The following is a 23,300-nucleotide window of genomic DNA, read 5'->3' as shown; positions in this document are numbered from 1 at the left end:
TTAGGGAGTACCCAGGCGGTGTTTTGTGGCCTCAGCGCTTGGCCCTTGGTCCGCGGGGAGCAGCGTGATGCTTCTGGGAGTAAAGCAGTGAGCCTAGGGGGGAACGGATGGGGACGCGCTGCACTGGTAACCTCTCACTGGAGAGCGGGCATCTTTCCGGGGGGCGGCGGGAAAAGGGGTCCGGTTTTAGTCAGGTGGCTTTGTGGTATTTTACAAGCACTAAATGCGAGGCTCATCGTCTGTGCTTTGCATTGCTTGTGGGAGGAAGCCAGAGATTCCTTGGGACTCTGACAAGGAGTATAAGCACACAGGGCGGTGAGGGTGATGATGTTCTCTCCTAGCATAGCGTAAGATTATTACGCGCATTTTGTGCCAGTCACAAGAAAGACAACGGTAAACGGCAAAACTCCCGGCAAAGGGTTAATGGAAATACATTTTTCCTTTGCTAGAAACTTGTATGAACATGTCTGTTAGAGGGTAAGGAAGGAGTAACAAATGCACCAAACTCTGTGATGTGCTGCGCTGGATGTTCAGTATCAGTTTGATCAGAACATTGTTAAAGGGGGGGACTTTCCTAAAGCCTCAGACCTTCCGAAGTTATTTTATTTGTATTCTCTCTTGGTGGGAGGAGAAGAGAGCCAGAATGAAACTGCAATTTGAAAGGGATTTTGAAAGCTTTAAAGTCCACTTTCTGACTCCAGGCAATACAGAAAGAATGCAAGTAAATTTTTAGCATCTTGGAAGAAGGGTTAGTATTTCGAAGTCTTATGAGGTGTTTGTATTTTTTAATAGTGAAATAACCCTTAATATCTGGTTTCAGAAGAGGTTGCAATGGATAAGAGAGTTTTTCGTCTCATTTCCTAATGGAGACAGATGCTCAAGAAAGGGGGAGAGGACTAAGAAGGTGCAGCGTATGTACTCCTTGTCATGTGCCAGAAGGGAGCATGCACCATCACACAGCCTGCCGTCGCACTTCATTAGGCAGCCATAGCCAGCAGTGTGCTTTGCCCTGAACTTCTCTCTGCCATGCCGCCCTGCCTCATCGTGAAATCTCAGTTTACCTTACATATGTGTAGTGCCCTCCGTCATAAAAAGCTCAAAGTGCTTTGGAGATGCTTACAGGCTGAGTAATACACAGTTTTACTGATAGGAAAACTCGGTCACAGGTATTACATGCTTAAACTAAGGTTACAAAAAAAGGTTGTGATGATCAGGAAACTGCTTGGTCTTCTAACACACCTCTGAAGTTTAGGCATCCATCCCTCCATACTGAACCCAACACCCATGTTTAAAGTTGCCTGAAACAACCATGCCACCAGGTGAATAGCAAGCCAAATAATCTCTCAGCAACATGCTATAGCCCACTGCTGCAGTGAAATCTCATACTAACATGCCTTGGAGTATCAGAAATTACAGTATAACAAAAATCAGCCAAAGCAAACATCAGATAAACATGTCAAGCAAGTGGAATGAAGCCTGTTGTGTGATGTGCATTGCCATTGTTGGTTTTTGTAATTCCTTATGTATTATGTATGTAATTATGTATTCCTTCATATACTAACACCCAACTGGAAATGAGGGTTTGCTGTATAGAGGAAGAGGCTAGAAAGGGGGGAGTTCCTCTTGTTAAATATTTGCCTTACAGGTCCTAGGTTAGAGGGCAGTGATGGTTCATGCCCAATTCAAGTTCCCAGAAGGACTACTGATAGCTCAGTCCTGGCACAAGGAAGCATGTTGTGCCTCTTACAGCGTTTGTGTAAGCACGGATACAGCAGCGTCTCTCTCCAGTTTTAACAAAGCTCTATTGAGATACATAACATGAATACTTCTGTGGTTTACCAGTAGTTGTTGTGGTTCAAGAAGGGTTGGAAAGTCTTTCAAAAGGCCAGGGAAATCCAGCCACGGGAAAATGCGATAACAGCACAATGTATGCATTATCAAGCCACTCCACCTCACAAGTTCAAAGACACTGTAAATAAGAGAATCTCTTCTTTCGTGGAAAATTGGAGAGAAGTGCATTAAACTCTTACAGAAGCTGAGCTTACATAGAAGGATTTAAAATCAACATAAGTATTCACGTGTTGTTTCTTAAGAGTCTGAGGGAAGGTCATGCGGCTTTTACATAAAGTGATGGGTGTAATAGCTGCCGTGTCAGGCCAGTTCAAGTTAAAGCAACGCCGTACACTTGAGTCACTCACTTTTGGGGTCTCTACAAGGCTGCATTGCAGCTGTTGCTCTATGAATAGGGGAACTGGAAAGAAGTCGCAGAGGGTGATCCTCATTGTGACGAAGGGGGCAGGCAGCTCTGTTGCCAGGGCTATCCCAAGCACTGAAAATAAGCCAAAGAGAGGAAGAGCAGCCCCAGCTTCATTTCCACTGCTCTGCCATTGGCCTCTCTCGTTCAGCTTGTCATTTGGTGTTGTGTCTTTTAATGAAGCCTGTAGTACCCGGCAAATCCAGAAGGAGTGTTTGGAGGTTGTTTAAAGCTCTTCTGAGAGGTGATCGGTGGGGTGGACAGTCCCTTCACAGGCAGCTCAACTGAGGCTCTTAAGGCAGTGATGGACATAGGCTGTGGAAAGCAGTATGTTTCCCTTATTTAGCACACTGGCGAGTGGGACAATGACCTAATAAGAACGGTGTTGAGTGAAGAGATGCACTGCAGTGTAAAATATTTCAGCAACTGACAGATAAACGGCATGCCTGGTTTTGTCTGCTAGTCTGTTCACAGTGGTGCGCGGGTGTGAATTGAAGTTCAACCTGTCCTGCCCTGCCAGTGGGTGCAGAACTGCTAGCTATGAAATAGTGAACAAATCCTTCATTGCTATCACTTTCTATAACTTACAGGCGAGACATTTTCATCCCTGGGTGTCTCTGGTCCACACCGGCGTATTTCAACGAACTCCTTCATGCAGTTCCAGTTTTCTCTTTCACTCAGGAGAACCAGGGGAAAGGAGGGTAACAAGGTCACCAGCAAATGCACACCTGCCTGCCTGATGAACTGCAGCCAAAATCAAACAAAGACTCAAGGCCCAGTCTCCTGGAATGGAGACGTGTCCCGTAGCAGACAGGCTGAGCACAGCGTGCCTGAGATACTGCCAGTGGGAAGCAGAGAAGGCTGCTCTGTCCAATAATTTATTTTCTTTCATTTTTTGTTTTGCTGCCTTGTTGGCAGGGTTGCTGGAATGTACTTTAAATAACTGAAACTCCAGCTGTTGCAATGAAATTCTTTGAATTATGTGCCCCAAAAGAAAAAGATGGTATCTTCAGTTCAGATCAAGTGCTCTGATATACTGAAATCACATAGGTGCATGTAAATCAGAACAACTTGCATTTAATACTCCCCATTGTTTTCTGCTCATTCAGCCTTTCTTTGAGGCTGTTTCCAGATCAGAGCTGAAACTGCTGTAGCAGCAACTGTTTCCTGTGTATTTCCAGCCTGATCATTGTGAACGTGAATTTAGATCTAAAGACAACGTTCCATGCACTTTATAAAACTATTTGGGGAAGCTTGTACTGTTGTAACATATATACGTCAGAACTCCAAGTATGCATTTGTCAAGAAAGATGCTCTGATGTGGTGGTAACTGCAGTTGTTGGTGCATAGATTGATTTCTCAGTGTATTGATTTTGCAGATAGTGACACGATGTTCTGTGTCATCACTGCAGAAACTGGCAGCGTTGCCTGTAGCTAGCACGGGCTGATGTGGTGTCTGCTGCAGCAAACTGTATCTGAATCCAGCAGTGTTCTGGCATATTGTAGTTTGTACGAAAATCAGCCAAACCATCTTCTCGAACGGAGCTGGAGGAGAATCGTGTTATAACATGATGCCAGACATAGTTAACCAACCTATGTATGTGAGGATTTAGTAAGTCTCTAAAAAAACTCTGAATTCTCAAGAGTTAACCTTCAGCCAGGTTGACACCTGCAGTGCTGAATCAGAACAGCTAATGGTAGTCAAGTCTTCTGGAAACAACATCATATTCTGGGCTTTCTGGAAGAGCAGGATGAGGATGGAAGCATTGCTAGATGCAGATGCTGAAATTATTACTGCTGTTGCAAAAATATGCAGTGAACATCTATGTTTTGTATTTGAAAGACGCAAGACGGTGTACTTGTATCACATGAGAATGATGAAGTATTTTCCAATCCATTAGTAACTATGGCAGATGTTAAACAAATTCTGCTAGAGATAAACATCTTCAATTCGCCAAGCATGCAAGACTGTACCCAGCAAGAATGTGAGAGCCCTAATGTTATTCCTCTATTAAAAGTGGACAAGTATGATTCCTCCAGTTACTTTACACTGGTTAGTCTGACAGCAGTGACAAACAAAATAATGGCAGTTATATGGGATTCTGTTAATACTTAAAAGCTAGGAATATACTTCATGCCAGGCAATGTGGGTTGTAGAAACAACAAAAGATTTGTCACATCTTTTTGACGAAAATATGCTTAGCTGATAAAGAGAATGGTGCCAATATTACCTTATTTAAAACACGGGTCCAACACAGTGTCAGGACCTCACAGGCTGAATGGATTAAGCAACTGTCCAACTGAAGTAACCGTTAAGAGGGTACTGCCATTTCATGAAAACGTCATTTTTCTGTTGGGGTTCTACAAAGATCTGTGCCTGGCACAGTTTAGCATTTTCACTGATTATCTCCACCCAGTGACTGGAGTAAGAAGTGAATGGGACACTAAAAAGATCCCTTAATAACTAATTACAATGCTTCGGCATTGATCTTAGTAGACTGTAAAATGCAGTTTCTTGAAGATAAAAATAGTACTTGTGGGGCAAGCCAAGATGCCAAATTAAAAGACAATTAAGTTTCCTGACGTTTATTCATCATTATTGTACAGAAGGGTACAAAGAGCTTTAGAAACTATCAAAGAGAGATTATCAGGGCATCTCTGGAGTGTGGCTTTAGTTGTGGACTGGAAATTGGGCGGTAACTTCTGCAAATGAAGATACGATGGGATTCTTCAAACGGAAACTTAAAGGGAACAGTCTATAGGGTCCATTGCATTTTCCATGAGTACATATTGTTCAGAAGTCTCTGATTCAGAATGTATTATAACGGCATGAAAAACAATGAAAGCACTGTTATAAAATTGTAACACCAAACTTACAGGCAAGGAACAGAGTGTTTTTTATGGTTTTATTAATAACAGGCTATGTACATGTGTGGATATTTCACGGTCTTTTAGGATAATTGAGGATAATTTGTGTGTTGGTCTTAATCCAGTTTTAAGAATCTTTGTTTCATTAATTTCCTGCAGACATAATATAAGTAATTTCACCAAAGTTTCAATAAATTACTTAATAAACAAAGACTTATTGTAGTTTCCTTAAAGAGACTTCTGAAATTTTAGTCTTTAACATAAAATTTAGTGTGTTTCAGGGTATAAGTGTGTAATTTAATCACCAGGGGAATCATTTATACATTAAAAATTACACTATATAAAGAGAGAAACAAAATTTAAGCCCACTTTTAGTCAACGCTCCAGTTCAGAATCTCAGTTAACAGCAGCATGCTTCTGCAGCGCATAAGATTTCAGCTGAGACCATCTTTTTAATTTATTGTGTTTCAGGGACAGTTCTGTGATTATTGCAATGCTGCCGATCCCAATAAAGCTCACCCGGTAACCAACGCAATTGATGGCACGGAGCGCTGGTGGCAAAGTCCTCCTCTTTCTATGGGCCTGAAGTACAACGAAGTCAATGTCACTTTAGATCTGGGACAGGTAAACGCATGAGCTATTGGGTGAGGTTTGATCATTTCTTGCATTTATATACAAGCTCTGCAGTTGGGAGAGATGTTTGAACTGATGATTTCAACTTCCAGCACCACACCTTTTTTGTCTGGTTTATGTTCTGTATTTTTTTACCAAGTTAACTTTATTAAAGTGATTATCTTCCTCAGGAATTTTGGTGTGGGTGATTCGATGACTTTGTGCTCTCTTGCGCAGACACTGTAATTCGTTAACCTGAGGTTACCAGGGGGATTAGTCAGTTGAAACTGGGGCTCTACTTCCCATTTCATATTCTCCTTCTCCATGGGCCCACAGGGAGAGATATTTCATGATCTCTTACCATACACACATTTTGAGAATAATGTTTGGAGTCTGCTTTTGCCTCAGGGGTCCTTCTGGTTTCTCTGTCATCCAGTAAGATCTTCAAGATAGACAGTTTCTTAGAACAGAAAAATAATGATAACATGGTCTAAAAGGGGAGGGACAGCAAAACCAGTGTAATATGAATTAGTAATATGACAGTAACATGAACACCTGTATTTCCTCTGCAGGCGATAGGCAAGTAGCTAACAGTAAAGCCTCTGTATTTGTGTTTTAAGTCATAGGGACGGATTCTCAGCTGCCATAATTGGGCGCTGATCCAGTGAAATTAGTTACGTTCTGCAAGTTCACACCAGCTGAAAACATATGGCTACAAATATATGTTGGGGGCTGCATAATATACATATGCATATGTACTTTGGACAGGAGTAACTGTTTATTGACTGATTATATAGGACAGGATTTTTTTTAATAGGCTTTCAATGTAGTTGACAGCAAGGGGAGAAATAACTAAGGAAAAAAGTTTCTCTGTGAGACTTAGCTGCCATTTTGTTGGGGATCCAGGTGCAAAACCATTCTACTACTTCTGTTATATGGGGTTTTAATGCTCCTGTCCTTCAGGAGCCTCAGAATGGCTCTCATTTTGAGGATATCTTAATTCGGTGTTTTCGGATCCCGTACACCAGCAGTGCAGAAATGCTAGACAAGATAGAGAATATCAGTAGTTAAACTAAACTACTGTGGTTTTTGAATTTGTGAATTTGTGTTTCTATTAATTAAATTAATAACATGCCTGTTTTCTTGGTTGCTTTTCTCCACTGTACCACGAAAGAAGGGAGAGCTACATAGGAGCTGATGAATTTTTAGGCCACAGTGTCCACATTAGCCTAGTACACAGTGGTCGGACCTATCTCTGAGTTGTGTTGCTCTTTCTGTTACACTGTAGAGTTGTGCCTTGTGCTCCTGTGAAGTGAGTTGCTCATTCTTCCCAGCAAACTGTAGGGAAGTGTGTCTTTCAGGCTGGGCATACAGAGTAGGGACACTGAATGCAGGGAAGGGTGCTATGAATAGGCATGGGAAGGCAATCACCTCCCAGTAAAGCAGACCTTACCTTCTGAGCTGCTTGCATTCATTGTGGTCTCTGCAAGACGCAGGTTTAGGTTGCAGGCTGTAATTTGTCTTGCAGTGTAGTCCAGCGTATTTGTGACCAACACTTGTGCATCATCATCATCCACTTCTGTAGCATATTGCTCCATCCAAAACTTCTGTTCCCACTGTGTACTTGTTAGCTTCTTTGGAGGACCTACTGACAGACACCCTATCATTTGTGTGTTGAGTAAACTTCTGAGAAACCGCCCTCCTTTGGAGGAGGGATGTGGACTGTGTGCCCTCTTCTCATGAGACTCCTTGGAGACCAACCACTACGTGCTAAAATTCTTGTAGTTATTAAAGGATTTCTCAGCGGGAGGCTGTGTGTTTCTCTTTACTCTGGTACCACTTGGAAAGATGACTCTGAATTCCCTTACTTGGAAACGAGGGAAACCCAAGACAAAGGTCAAAATGACTTCAGGTCTTGTGATCAGGAAGGGATAATTTTAGTTGGTGGATGGATGAGGGTTTAGCGTGTTCATGTGATTTTTCTTTTTTTCTTTTTTTTTTTTTCCACTTCACAGACATTATCTCATATCTGCGTTCAGTCAGTTAAACCTTAATCTCAGGATTTGTTTGAACTTGAGATTCACTTTTGACATTTTGCCTAGTGTTCTCACACCCCAAATTCATATAGTAGTGCACAATACTAATAATGAAGAAGGAAATTACTGTGACAGAGTAAGTCTACTCAAGCGAACAGGTAAACACTGAGACCCCAATTCACCTTACCTTATTTCAGGGTCCTAAAAATTAAGAGCTTAGTCTGCGTTAGTCATGCGGACTTTCTCAGTAGTTGACAGAGACAGAAATTTTCAGAGTGCAATTCCCCCTCAAGTGAGCTGAAATGAAGGTTTTGGCTTTTAAGGAAAAATAAATGTTCTTAAAGTTAGATGTGTGCCTAAATAGCTTGCAGAACCACAGACTGTAATACTGAAAGTGGGGATGTAGTTTTCCTCACTGAATAGTTATCCTGTTCTTCATTTTGACACAAGGCACCTTCTTCTGCAAACAAAATATGGGAATGTTTTTGCATGTGCAGAACATGACAAAGAGTAAGGTACATATGCGTGCAGGGAAGCAATGACTGAGTTGTAAGTTGGTCATCAAATATTCACAATTAGAGGAAGCAGAACTTAGTGCAATGTCAAAAGCTTTTCATTTGCTGCGTTCCTGCCATTATATCTTTAAGACTGAGAGCGGAGTCCCAGTGGAGCCCTTTGCCGTGGTCTGATGACAATATTTAATTGAATAGTTGCACCATGATGGAGGTTTGAGCGCTCACTACCATGGAGTTGGAACAGAACACCCACCTGTTTCTATTTCACAAGGACTAGGGGTGATTTTGAAAGTCAAAATCCCTTCAGGATGTTAAATCTTTCTGCTAGAAAAATGATCATTTTGCTGTACTTTGTAATATGAGAAAAAGCAAAAACCTTAAAGCAGAAGCCCCGCTTTACTTCCCTTTCTGACTTTCTGTACTATAGTTACATTTCTAATCAATCACAGTCCTGAATAATAATTATAATGTTGATCCCTGAGGCAGTCTCTCCACCCTGTTAGCATACTTGCTTATACTGTGGCTATTCCTGACTTGTTTAAAATATTTGGATCAAATGAAGTCTCATTTATTCCTTTAATTGGTCCTGATTTTCCCAATGTAGTTTTCAACATATTTTAAACTTCTGAATCCAGAATGTCTGGCTTATGTTCATTACCCTTCCCCTGACTCTTTGGATTGCCTAATTTTAGCAGGTGTGCCCTGATCTTTGGCTTTCTTAATGCTCAGCAGGTATTACAGTAATACTCCCCCAGGTATTTTTCTGAATTCTGTCTTCAGAAGTAGAAGATGAAGGTTCAGGGTAGCATGATAGTGTATGATGAAAAAGAAATGTCTAACTAACTGTTACACTTCAAAAAGTAGTCCACAAATTTTATTGTTGCTTTTAGTTATGTGTCATTTCTTTACTGTGCTTTTGTGGTAGTAATATAGTGCTGAAAGACTCAGACTTGGTGAAGTCTTGTGCACTAATATGTTGAATAGTTTTTATGTAGTGATATTGTTAGTCACTGTTGTAAATTAAAGGCACACAGTGGAATGTAATGTCCAAATTAGTACTTTTATTAGAGAGGGAGGGAAACTCAACCATAAATCTCAGATAAGTGGTATGGCCTGTGGAGGACTTGATTCTTTTATGTTATCTGCCAATTAAAGTATGTAAACATTTTGTAAAAAAGCCTCACAGTTTGGCAAATGTTCTGAGTTGCTTTTATATGGTAGGTATTTCTTCAATTTTTATATTTGATAGCAATACTTTATGTGCATAGCTTTACAAACAATATTTGTTGTTGGGAATATTAATCAGCTATTGCTCGTCGTTGTTATTAAAAGCGATAGTTCTTAACTTACGAAAGATCTGACATAATTTCTTAAAATGGGTCTGAAGTTACAGTTAATTTAACTATAATTCTGTATAATCTAAAATGTCCTTTAGGCCCTTCTCCTGTAGGGACAAACTGTCAAGGTGGTGGGAGATCCATCATAAGCTGCATTGACCTGGGCTTCCAAAAATAGTCACTGCATTCATTGTGCTTGACTATTGAAGACTTTGTATTACCGCTGACCCTGAAATTAGACCCAGCTCCGGTGTGGAATTGTGTAACCTCTGTAATAACACCAAGAAGTCCTACAAATTAGGGCACGAGAACCACTGCATAAAGCTTCTGTGGTCCTACAGAACTGCCCCAGCAGTGAGACAAAGCCTGTCTTCTGGAACCCCTGCACAGCTCTGCCTCCGCAGCTGCACTGACCCCTGCTCTGCTGTTGTGGTTCACGCTGGGGAGAAAAGGGGCTTTTAGGTCTGGGGAAGGTAAAATATTGTCCCTGCAATACACCAAAATGGGGATGCTAACATCACAGAGAATCTTGCGTTACTTCATATTAGAGAACTCTGGTTCTGAGTACTTTAGTTTGTGTAGGAAGCTGACTTTGGATCATGCCACAAAACACTACGCTTTGAAGTTAGTTGATTGTGGCTCATACCGCAGTAAGGTGAATCTACTTGCGAACTCTAGATTAACACAGCTTCAGCTGATCAAGTAGCAGGTGTCTGATAGAAGTTTCTGAAAGTTGTATCGGGTAATGCACGCTGCGTTTATTCCTCACTCATGCTACAAGCAGCTCATTCTGAGCTGCCAGCCCTAATCAGGGAAATACCCTAACTACATCCTTTTTTGCTCATATGTTATCCTTTAAGATGTAGGTAATATGTTGTGTTTTCTTAAAGTTTTAATTAAAGAACTTTTGAATGGCTCAGTAACTTTTTTCTTATGTTTGCATTAATAGATCTATGCCATTGGCGTTAAAATGTGGTTTTGGTATTAAATTGCTATTATTCTCAAAATGTACAGAAAAAAATCTTTCAAGTCGTGCTCTCTTTAGCTTTCCTGACACTGTCTTCCTCCAGTTCTTCTTCAGCATCCCTTTAGGAAGATCTGTGTTCCCTCGATGTCTGAACTTCTGCTTCTCCCACCTCCCTTCCTACGCCCATTCCTACATGTTACTTTCATTTTGTGATATATTGTCCTAAATACCTCACTTCCAACTCTATAGTAAAAGCAGAACCTCTGCTGATAGCCTCCAACCCTCCGCACTTCCCTGTGTTTCCTTCCAGCACTGACAGTGCTACTGTGCTCTTTTGACTTTGGACTGCAGCCCTCACAGGGGGATGTTTATCTCCTGGACAACTGAGGTCTGAATCGTACGAATCCTTTCCCATATGAATAGCTTCAGTGTTCTGTGAAGAAATAGGCCATATGTAAGAAATAATTACGAGCATTGAGTTGGTCTTTGTCCAAATCCCAGTGGAAAAGTGGCTGCGTGAGAAATTTCAGGATAATAACTGACAATCATTGATGTATTTGCCTGCAGTCTTGGCAAAAAGTCCAAGGACTGATTGAACCTGGGCAATGGACTACCCTTTCATTTTGGGAAGTGTTCCTTCCTTCCAGAATACTGCCTGTGAAGCATGGAGGGCTTCTCCCTTCTGGTCCTGCTCATTGACTGTGGTAGAGAAAACATCTCCAGCCATGTCAATGAGGCTTGTTCACAGGCACTGACTTACATAACTAAAGAAAAGTGTAGCTTTTTAGCGTCGGTGGCTAGTTAAGTGAAAAAGTGATATGAATACAACATGTACAGTGCTAACTGAACAATGTTGGAAGTCCTGCGCTTACTCTTGACTTCTGCACCCCGGACTGTGAAGCTGGCATGCAAGGAATGACTTCTGCATGCTGCGCAACGGGAGCGTCTCCAGTCACTGTTTACGCGCTGTTAGCATTGCTGTATGTATGTGTATGCTGTTAAACTGTATGGAACACATTCAGTGGATCTAATGCCTCTCAGATACTACCCACATAGGCTTTTCTCTACACCTCTGCCATAGCTGCCTTTCCATATACCCAGAAGAGTAGCTGGCAACTGCCAAAAAGGCTGGGTCAGTGCTCTCTAGCTGGCATTTTTTATATTACAGTTTCATCTGCAAAATACTTTGTTGGGGATTACCAAATACTGACTGTCAGGAGTGTTTTATTAAGTTTCTGGGTCTGCAAGGGTGCCTCAAGTCCTACTGAGAGGTCACTGAAGAAAGGGGGTGCTGACCTCTTTGCAACCACAAGAAATCAAAGCCTTTCATTTTAACCAGAGTACATGGGATTTTTATTTCATTTAAATAGATTGTTATTTTTATGTCTTGGTCTTTGAGAAAAATCAATTCTCAAGACCTTAAGGCTTCATTACGTTAAGAAACTAATGGGCATGCACATGCCAACCCCGTGAAATCAGTGGCACTAAGGTCTGTTCACAATTCACACTTCCTTGAATCCCACTCCTGCATTGGTCCATGTCCGAGAAGTTTAGTTTAGGTACTGAATGATCATCAGATTTCTGCCACTTTCTCACTTTCTTTTCTAACGTATCCAGCAAGTAGAGAAAGGTGGCGTGTCTGCTAATGCAGGACATTTTTCGCAGAGGTCCTTCAGTGCAGGCACCTCACTGTCTTCTGAGTAATGTGCAATGCCAACCACAGTGACGCTATTCAAGATAATGTCAGAAGCCTAGAAGAGCAGTCATATTATGTTGAGAGAAGTTTTGGCGGTGTAGATATATCTGCTAATACAGTCCAAGGAAATACCATCCTGCTAGAAACAGCTGTTCTCTGTACTTCTACAATTCAGATTACATGAAGAGACATTGTTGTGATATCTTTTTGAACACGTCTTGAGATCTACAGAACACATCAGATAGATGGTCTACCTGACTTCAGTTGTGTTCTTGTTATTGCCACACCAGCAATTTTTATTCTTCAGGAGCCGAAATGGGAGAACAATCCTTTCCTACATGTGCAGAGCACAGCATAATGGTTGTTCAAAACATAGTGTGTTTTTCTTTTGTACTAGTTCATGTCCGGCATTTAACTAATAAGTCATTCCAGTATTTTAGTATTCTGTATTGAGTCTATGGTGGTAGGAATGGAGGAAAATGTACTATACTTTTGTATAGGCATCTTTCTTCCATCTGCATATGTATTTCAGGATTCAGACAAACCTTGGAAATTCCTCTATTTAAAGAGTTGTTTAAACTTTTAAGGAGAAAATGGAGAAAAGATTTTTAATGAATATTATTGTAATTTTTAGAATTCTCATGAGAATGCTATGGGTCATAGAAAGTTTTCTTTCTGTTGGGTTAAAATAAGTAGTATGCATGCTGTTAGAGATCATGAATATTGTATCATCAACAATAATGGTACAGCATGATTCTCATTCAATTTAAATGAGCTCTTTTAAGACAGTCTTAAATTCACCTGTAAGGGCTCCTATAGAAATGATTCTTTATAATGTAATATTAGTAATTCCTAACACTGAATTATAATTTCCATTCTCAGAAGAGCAAGACATTTTGCTCATTCTACTGGATGATTTTTTAAAAATTTTATCTGGGTTTTTATAAATCTTCAAGGCCACTGCCTGCCAGAGCATTTCAAATCTGAACAAACTTGAGTGAACAGGAAAAGGTCACATCAGTGTGGAACTGGTTAAATTCCAGCTGTTGACAACCCATCGGTTTTGACCCATGCTGCTAGATTACAGCAGGTTATGGTGTTGGGACATTTACAGGAATACATCCTCTTTAAAGCATGCATTTTCAGAGTGGATTGTTTCCATTACTGGAAACAAAATACTGTTTCTACTTTTAAACTTAATTCTTTATTCATATAAGAAAACTGTCAGAATTTTGATTAAGCCATATCTCAGATTTTTTTGTGAATTTTTTTTTACTATTATGGATTTGCAGCAAAAGAGCAGTTATTTTTAATGCTTACTTACATTTTTCACACTCCTTTTGAAAAATGGTTGGTTTTTTAATGAAAGAAATTTGACTTAAAAGCAACCAAATAAACATTTTTTAAAAAATGAAGAAACTCACTTCTTTCCCAAAACTGAATGACTGAAGAAAAACACTGCTTTGAGTTCATTATGCCTTTTTTTCAGGGTAGGTCTTATTTCTGTCAGTGCAATGGGATCAAGATTTAAATTAGTGAAATGCCAGCTTAGAATATGTGATTAAAACTGGTTTTAATGGTTGCTTTTCTAGGTCTTATGTCAGCAAGGTTACTCCTCTATCTTTAGCTAGAATTTATTTGCTAAGCCAAGGATTCTTTTTCTGCCGTTGTTGCCTCATCAGATCTGGGGAGAGACCATTCATCAACTTGGTCAGTATTCAATCATAGTGATCATTCTGCATCCTTGATCCAGGTCAGAACCGAATCATTGGACTAAGTTTTGGTGATATATTGTCATGAACTAAAACTAATTTAATTTTTATCAAGACCTATCCCTTTCCCCTTTCTGAATGTGACTGTACAAACCCGAGCAGTATTTCAAACTATGAGATGTAAGGTGAGCTGCATGTGAATTGAAGGTTTTCATATGCAACGGTAGTTTGAAGTTGCCATACATTTTTTCTTCCATTTTGTGGTTTATATGGAAGTGTGCAAAGTGTCATGCTGGGAGACAGTTCTTGCACTGGCAGGCTTGTTAGAGGAGCGTGTTGCGGGGTTCCTGATATAGTACACATATTGGACAGCACTTCAACTTCACACGCATTGAGTAGTCATAGGCTTAAGCAAATTCCACAGCTGCATAGCAGATGTGGCATATACGTGTTTGACAGGTGCCACATGCTGATTCAGCTGTTTTACTGTTGTGTGCCTTCATTTTGGCCACTTCATCCTTTAGATGCTTATGAAAGGTTATAGCCCAGGGTGACGGTGATTTATAAGTGAGCATGTCTCATATTTCTTCAGCAGTGTGGAAGCACAGTGGAAATGGAATTCACTGCTACTATTTTGCTCATGCTTATGAGAAGGTATCACCTGTTATGAGACGAGACTGGCTGTGTCAGCGCTTTGAGTAGCATCTGCGTAAAAGAATATAATAACTGTATGACAAGCTGAAGCAGATGTCATCTACTTTTTTGGAGAGTAGGTAGAAGGTCATTGTTGTAATGATTCCACAATGTGACTACAAGCAATGGGGCCCTGGAGAAGGCAGGACCTTTTCTGTATGCTGCTTTTGTTTCCTCTTGAGCTTTCTAAACCATTTGTCTTGATTAAACACAATAACAGGGTGTTATCCACACTTGTTAACATGCATGTAAGGATGGGACTCCCAAAGACCTTAAAACATAGGGGAAGCAAGACTATTAATGGATAGGCAGTTGCCTGCCCAGTGCAAACCTGGTGTGAACAGGGCAATGCCCCTTGAGAGTCAGTTGGCCAAAAGCAAGAACACGAAGCACTTTTTTTTAGGAATTTCAGAACTATTATGCTTCCCTGGGATGATGCCAGTCTTCGCACTTAATGGCCATACTGGATGACATGTAATGTCTGTATGGTCAATATCCCTACTCTGAAACTTGCCAGTCAAGTAGCAGAAGTTACTTAGGCAAAGAGTATCAGAAACTCAGTAAGAGCAAATCTTGCCACAGTCCCCGAAGTATTCACCTATTTCTGACAATCAGCGTAGAGACTTTCTGCCAGTAATTTAAGGGCATTACTCCACCTGTGCAGTCACTGTGCATAGTTCTGGGTTCTGTCAACAGAATGGCTGCCACTTACTTTGCTCGATACTGTTGTTTAGAAAGTCGTTTTTCATATGTAGATACTGTCTGGCTACTTAGGTACCCAATTTACTATCACAGGAGGTGAAGTTGGTGCTTGCCAGGCTGTGTTAAGTAGGCAGGGTAAATTCCAACACTAATATGAGAGATTTTTTTTTTCCCCAGTTATCTCTCCACTGACCTAGGTCAGCAACATTCAGCAAATCAACAGTTTCTGAAGTAGGTTTCAAGGTACGACACCTGCTGCAGCAGTGCCTTGGTGTGTGTAAAACAGGCAGTTGCCCCGGGTAGTTGTACATACTGCATTAAATGAATGCACAACAAAAAAGCTTCAGTTTCTTCTGCTGGAATGTGAGGTGTTATTGTGAGAGCATGCTCCACGAAGTCCTTGAATTCCTCCCATTTCTCTCTGAGAAGGTTTTACTTTCGTCTGTGAATACTTTTGGTATTCAGAAGCTGATGTCTGAAATAGATGTGTGAAGATTGAGGCTGCATGTAGCCATATGACTGCAATGTGCGTGTAGCCATGGGATTGGCATGTGCAGTACTGGTTTGGGACAAATATTTCCAGGTATCTGCTCCACTGTGTTGTTCACCATTTGCGTCTGGCTCTTGGTGGCCCCAGCTTGTATGACAGCTATTGCATTGGTCCTAGCTGGCAGCTGAATGGGCCAGGCATGGCAACAGATGCTGTTCCCAGTTTGTGGTTGGGAGCTTGTGTGCATTTGTGGTTTGGTGCCGAATAACTTGTGCAAAGTATTAGCTTTAAGGTTTTGACATTTGTGGTATTTGAGCAAAGATAAACTGCATGGGTGTATTTGATGTGAGGGCTCCGGCAGGAGTTACTTGACAGACCATTGACTGGTAACTCCCTGCCTCCTCCACCAAAGTAAGAATCTCTTGCAAGCAGATGATTCTGAATTTATGTTGTTGAGTGGGAAATTCTGGTGCAGCTTCACTTGAATATTGACTGTCCCTCAGTATTGGATCACTTTTATTGACGGCTCATATCCATATGTGGATGTCCACCTATCATATGTGGTTGTTTAAATTGTAAATGACCCTTAGAATCAACCTGTGTTCAGCCTTTTGTGTAGAGGTAGTTTTAATGATGTGCTCATTTTTATGACTGTGGACTATTCCAAGAGGCTTACAGTAAGATTTCTTTTCTTGTCAAATCCATTTTTGCTCTAGTGTTTGGAAGCTTTCTGTCTCTGTGGTCTATCGCTGTGATACACAATGAGCACCTAAAGAAGCCAGATGGGACTCTTGGCCTTGGGAACCTTGGACTGGTGAAGCTCCTTGAGCTATTTCAGACATTGAATGAGCTACCAGTCATAAGAATCTCTCCTGTGTTACTTGATACCCTCAAAACTTTGGGGAGGCTTGCTTCTGTTACTTGGAAAGTCTGTCAAGTAGCAAAATTATCTAGAAATATTCTTAACGTGGGGGAACAGGTGGCTTAGATTACTATCAAATGCAACCAACGGAGTCCCAGTGTAAAAGGTGTGTGCATTTTCTCTTACATCATTGTGATTTTCCTTGACTACAAGCACAATTACATGATTGGAATGCAACACACAGATGTACCAGGATGCTGCTAAAGTATCTTAGTTCAGTGATAGTTGAGATGCTAATTTCCCAAGCAATCAGTCATGTGCAAAACAGAGCTGTTCTGAAATGTAAGAGATGGCATTTAACACAGTCCTATTGCAGCTTTCTTAATGTGTTGGAGCACGTTGCCGGGTGAGGTAGCCAGCTGAGAATCTGGCCTATTATTTTAATGGGAATGAAACTGCGGAGGATAACCTTCTCACTGTACACCAAAGAAAAGGTGTTTATTGGCATTAGTTTTAGTATTGCGGTACTTTTATAGAGTTCAAAAAGCTCCTGATAAGGTCTATGTATATTCTGTTACCAGCTCTTCCATGTTGCCTATATCCTTATCAAGTTTGCAAATTCTCCTCGTCCAGATCTCTGGATCTTAGAAAGATCAGTGGACTTTGGAAGAACTTACACTCCCTGGCAATATTTTGCTCGTGAGTATCAATCCTTGTGTCGCTACTCTTTTGTAGACAGGTTTCTTTAATCATTTGCCCAGTAGCAGGAAAATCAGACCATGGGGCTCGCTGAAGATTTCAACTGCAGTGAAGACAGTCCGTGTGAAATACATTTCTCTTAGTTATCCACAATAAATTAGTGACAAGAGTGTAACTAAAAATGAGCATGATATTTTGAAAGTGTAACTCAGTACATCAATATTTTTCAGTCTGTTGGGAATTTTTGTTTTGTTTTGTTTGTCTTGGTTTTTTGGTGTGTCTACACTACAGTGTCCTTCATCCCGTGGGACCCCAGAGTTCCTTGCAAAAACCAAGGTGAAATACAAATGCAAAATCTTGAGTATATATATAGCTTTTTGTGATGATATGAGAAATATTGTGCCGTGTCTTGTCAGGCACCACTGAACTGCTTAGGACAAGAAATGATTTGTTTTTAGGAATTTCCATTTTTCTGTGCTGAGCGAAGCAATCACTGTTATTATTCAATTATGGGGGAGAATTTACCTGAAAGCACAGGGGATACTTCTTTGTTAATTTAAATTAGAACAATAGTGTTTATTTTCACACATAAAAATAATCTTGTTCTCACTTGACTAGACTCCAAAGCAGATTGCTTGGAGCGCTTCGGAAAGGAGGCTAATCTTCCGGTGAGGAGGGACAGCGATGTCCTTTGCACCACAGAGTACTCTCGCATTCTGCCTCTTGAAAACGGAGAGGTAAGTGCTTTTAGGAAAGTAACGTGTAATGCTGGGAGCAAGCAGCATTGGTTTCAGGAGTTTGCTGTTTCAATAAAAAAATAGAACTGGAAGTAATTTTTCAGCTGTGACTGCTTGAATCTACATTAGTAAGTCCATAACCAAGCACTTAAGTAGCTGGTGAGATTTTTGGAGGGTGAGCTGGCTCCTCCTAACTTTCACCATTCCCTGTGGGGGTAGGGGCTGCTCAGAGCCACCTGTGTTGATTTTTATCACGATTTAGGTACCTCACTTTAGCCATATGCATTGGAAGGTGTTGACCGCATTTTCTGAACATTTCCAATGTACAGAGCAGTACTTACCGCATCAGAATTGCTCATGGGAGTAAAGGCTGTAGAAACAGATATTTACCATTCAGGAATAAGTAGCTATTTAAGAAAAGAATACATAAAATGCTACATGTTTATAATACAATACATGCGTTTGGAAAATGTTGCTCTGATTTTAGCTGTTGTTCCTTGCTAGGCAGAACTGTGGCTTGTGTTATTTGAATCAATGTTAAACTCCTAGCTGGGCTGATGGCTCCTGCTGACATTCTCCTTTTACGCTTGATGTGGTTAGAATCCAGATCTGAACTGCTCAAGAGCTATCCAGAGTTTTGAGCATATGGATCTGGGGTTTTATGAATCTTTAATTCATATTAAAGTAGAATTTGTTTATTAACATATCTGTAAAATTTTCCTAATAAAATACTGTAGAGAATAATTTCCATAGAATAACACTGCTGGTGCCATCCCCTATTATGTGCTGTATGACTTTTCCTGAAGGAATTGTGCTGCAGTCAGAACCGTCACCATTCCCTTATTACGTGCTTCAGAGCATAGGAGCCATTTGAAAATAGAAATCTGTTATCTGGTCAGTTATAAATAAATGAAAGTTTCATACTCCGTCCTCTACATGCACACCGGATTGTTAATTTAATAGAGATTCATGATTGCTAGGCTGCTGGCATCTGTTTCTTTAAAAAATAAAAAAGTACCGGAGCCCTTGTTTTGAAAGTCAGATAAACCTGCTTTCATGTGAGGGGATTTTCTAAAGCAACACTGTGTACTTTCTTCCAAAAGACCGTTAATACGCTCCCAGGCACTGGACCTGGTAACAATAATATTTTCCAGGAATGTTTGTGCCTTAACCCAAAAATAAATGTGCTTTGGGAAAGAGCCAAAACTTGATGTTTTTACTCAGGCAAAACTCCCATTGACACTATCAGCTGTTAATATAACTATTTGCAACTATTCCTATTGTTTTTTCCTATTAAACCATGTACTTTTTGTGTGTTACACCTACTGTTTTCAAAACAGATAGAGGCACTTTTTTTTCCCAATGTGCCATATGGGTAATGAGAATTCAGGAGGGTCCAAGACTAACAACACTATTTTTCCCAATGTCCTGGCTTCAGTATGAAATGTGTAGTTGTTACTGCAAATATGCTCAGAAACAATAGTAAGTTTTTGGATTCTTTTATTAATCTTGCTCTGTGCCACTGCTGACACTTGCAGTTGATATATTTTAACAAAAATGTGCTTTCTTCTTTGTTAGATTGTAGTATCTTTAGTAAATGGCCGCCCAGGAGCGAAAAACTTCACTTATTCCCCTAGTCTTCGAGAATTCACAAAAGCAACAAACATTCGCCTTCATTTTCTCAGAACTAATACACTTCTTGGACACTTGATATCGAAAGCTCAACGGGACCCCACTGTAACCCGTAGAGTAAGTACTGTTTTCACCGAAATATACTCAACAACTGTATTCAGCATGTTAGAGACCCAAAAATATTCTGAATGTTTTAACAATTGAATTTTACAGTGACCCACCTTTAAATCCCTATATTTTCTCCAGGTTTGTTTGAGACAAGAAGGTAACTGGGTCAGCACAGATTTTATGGAGGGGAAGTAATGCTTAATGATTCTGTAACAGACTGTGTTCTTTCCCTGTTTTTGAATATGGAAGGAAGTTGGGTGCATCATGGGAGCTATAAGGAGCCAAAGTGGAAATCTAAACTCTCTTATGCAGGGCTGAGGAACTAAATCTCTTCAGCTTTATTTGACACTACTTTCCCGTATTTATTCAAAGAAAGATTTTCAGGAAACAGTACCTGAGTTTCTGAAGGAGCAGGAATCAAAGGGCGTACTTGAAAGTTACTATCTTTCCACAAATCGTTTGAGATGCCTAGGTGTTTTCAGTAGATTTTGGGCTATCCGAGAGCTTGAAAGCCAAAGTCCCACTCCCATTCAGTGGGGAAATGTAAGGAAAATGATCTCTCACAAGGGAACACCACATGGAAATTCATATACTTAGAGAGATTGCAGACTTCATATTGTATTGTTATTTTTAACCTCTTCATTTAAAATGAAGATTCAGTAACAATTGGAGGAAACCCTGGGGTGAGGCACTGCACAAATGTGTGTGAGAGTTTCTGCACTGAAAAACATAAAACTATTCCAGTTACTTGATAGCACTCCCATTAGGTACCTTTATTGTCTTAAGTAAATTTTAAGATGTTGCTCACAGGCAGATGTAAATGCAGTATTTATCTTACGTGGCAAGCAGCACAGCTTTAGTATAAGGAACTTCTGATGTTATCATAGCCATGGGATGTAGGATAGATGAATGAAAGGTCGAGTGTTTTATTATGAAATTGTTAAAAGAGAGCGCAAGTTTTCATTGTAGAGACCTTCCAAGTCTAGGAAAGAGTTAATATTCTTAAGGAAAATCTTTGTGTTAAACTTATAGAAACAGATGAAAACCAGACCATTTCTGTTCTCTTATCCAAGTAACTGCCTGGCTTCTCCTGTTAAGGGTTTGAGTTCATGACACACTGAATTATACAGAGTATGTTTTATGTCCACATTGGGGCAGTTTGGCCTATTAATCATTTTGGCCTACTGCTAATTTGACTTATTACTGACCAGTGACAGTACAATTACTGTTAGTAGTAAAGCGTAGCTCTGCAAGGCTGTATGAAACTGTAGACTGGGTTGTGAAGACTCTTATACAAAAAAACAGTCAAGTATGTTTTCAGCTGTGCTGAAAACACTGAAAGCATAGGTTTTACTTACAGTATGAAAATGGTATGCACAGTTAGGAATTAATGTGTAATTGAATAGAGATAGTTCAGAAGGCAAAAAATATTTCCTAGTCTGTATATCCCATCTACTGTTCTTCACCTGCCTAGAGCAAAGAGAGCTAGTTGGAAAAGCTCCCTGCCTTGGGGAAGCATCTCATCTGTGCCCAGCCAACTCCACCTACATAAAAGTAGAGAATGTATATGAAACCGAAATGAATCACAGAATGATTGAGGTTGGAAGACACCTCTGGAGGTCCTCTGGTCCAACCTCCCTGCTCAAGCAGGGTCACCTGGAGCTGGTTAGGCAGGACCATGTCCAGACGGTTCTTGAGCACCTCCAAGAAGGGAGACTCCACAACCTCTCTGGGCAACCTGTGCCAGTCACCCTCACAGTGAAAAAGTGTTTCTTGATGTTCAGAGGGAACCTCCTGCGTTTCAGTTTGTGCCTATTGCCTCTGGTCCTGACACTGGGCACCACTGACAAGAGCCTGGCTCCGTCCACTTTGCACCCTCCCTTCAGGTATTTATACACATTGATAAGTTTCCCCCTGAGCCTTCTCTTCTCCAGGCTGAGCAGTCCAGCTCTCTCGGCCTTTTCTCATAGGAGAGATGTTCCAGTCCCTTCATCACCTTTGTGGCCCTTTGCTGGACTCTCTCCAGTACGTCCATGTCTCTCTTGTGCTGCGCAGCCCAGAACTGGACCCAGCACTGCAGGTGTGGCCTCACCAGTGCTGAGTAGAGGGGAAGGATCACCACTGAGAGAGGCTATATATACCTCTTAGAGGGGCTGTATTGTGAATAGAGTGAGCACAGGAGACATAACTGCATAATGTTTTGACCCTTTTTCTCTTCATCCTCCAGTGGCATTAAATCTGCCCCTTTAATTTTTCTGGGGGTACATAGAGATCAAGATTTACAACCAGCTCTCCGTTCTGCCTGGTCCTCTAAGGAGACAAGGAAACAACTTCTGAGCTACAAAAATGTATGCAGAAGTTACTATTGATATGTATACAGTAATGATATTTTCACTGAGTTGAACCAATTAAATTTTTATCTTCTGTTGCCTGGATGCCTGCAAGGCATGAGGATGAGATACAAAGTGTTTCAACTTCAGGTCACAATTTCAAATCCAGCTTGAGTCACGAGTGATTTTGACTGAGCTGGTGATTTTGGTCTGTTTCTAGCGTTTAATGATCATGTCTGACAGAATGGGGAAACTGCACTGCCCATACCAGCGTGTCTGGTTTGTTGACGAGACCAAGGTCTCACAAATTGATGCTTTGACAGTACTTTACATCTCCATCCTCAAGCTGGCTTTGAACAAGCTTTGGGCTTGGGTACTGGTGACTGTGTAGCTGCTGGGAAACGGAGAGCTACAGCAATATGCATTTGGTGTGAGCTGCACAAGCCTGTTGCTATCAGGCACCCCATGGGTATTGACTTTGATTTGCTGGTACTTGTACTGAGACATAGACATCAACAGAGGTTTGGCCATTGGCTGCCTGACTTTGGCCTTTTGTAAAGGCATGCCTTTAAAATTCTGATAAGCAAGATTTAACAATCTGATGTTGATATTTCTGACATAATACAAGTAAGGAAAGATCTATATGTACTTCTTGTGCTTGTTCCACAGTATTACTACAGTATAAAGGACATCAGTATAGGTGGTCGATGTGTTTGCCATGGCCATGCTGAAGTATGTAATGCAAAGAGTGCTGAAAACCAATACCAGTAAGTAAACTGAGCATAACATTAATTTAATATGAGGAAAACAATACACGAATGCTTTCGAATGCCTTTTTTATTATAGAATGATATAGTCTTAGGGGGATTTTTCATTATATTTAAAAAACTAGAATCTGCTAATGATTGACAAGAAAACATGTCAAGAGCTATTGTATGTGAAATACAATCATTAAAAGTCTTGACTTAGTTTTTTATTTTTAATTGAAATAAGAGTTTGGCAGATTTAATAATTTTTTAGAAACCTTTAGTTCTTTTTGGAAAACATGGG

The 23,300-nt window shown here is 40.5% G+C and overlaps 2 protein-coding genes across 2 annotated transcripts in view; one reads left to right on the top strand and one right to left on the bottom strand.

Annotated features, from left to right (window-relative positions):
* Positions 1-2,282, bottom strand: part of ANKRD29 (ankyrin repeat domain 29) — a 50,295-nt gene extending 48,013 nt beyond the window's left edge. The window contains exon 1 of the mRNA XM_009331489.1: positions 2,199-2,282. Coding sequence (XP_009329764.1) covers positions 2,199-2,282 — 84 coding nt within the window. The remainder of the gene's footprint in view (positions 1-2,198) is intronic.
* Positions 2,283-4,160: 1,878 nt separating this feature from the next.
* Positions 4,161-23,300, top strand: part of LAMA3 (laminin, alpha 3) — a 118,773-nt gene continuing 99,633 nt past the window's right edge. The window contains exons 1-6 of the mRNA XM_009331488.1: positions 4,161-4,307; positions 5,594-5,746; positions 17,326-17,443; positions 18,062-18,180; positions 19,759-19,929; positions 22,920-23,017. Coding sequence (XP_009329763.1) covers positions 4,161-4,307; positions 5,594-5,746; positions 17,326-17,443; positions 18,062-18,180; positions 19,759-19,929; positions 22,920-23,017 — 806 coding nt within the window. The remainder of the gene's footprint in view (positions 4,308-5,593; positions 5,747-17,325; positions 17,444-18,061; positions 18,181-19,758; positions 19,930-22,919; positions 23,018-23,300) is intronic.

The sequence above is a fragment of the Pygoscelis adeliae genome, unplaced genomic scaffold (assembly GCF_000699105.1).
Source record: "Pygoscelis adeliae isolate BGI_AS28 unplaced genomic scaffold, ASM69910v1 Scaffold108, whole genome shotgun sequence".
NCBI classification, from domain to species: Eukaryota; Metazoa; Chordata; class Aves; order Sphenisciformes; family Spheniscidae; genus Pygoscelis; species Pygoscelis adeliae.
Note: the sequence above shows the minus strand (reverse complement) of the source record. Positions and strands in the feature narration are given on the sequence as shown.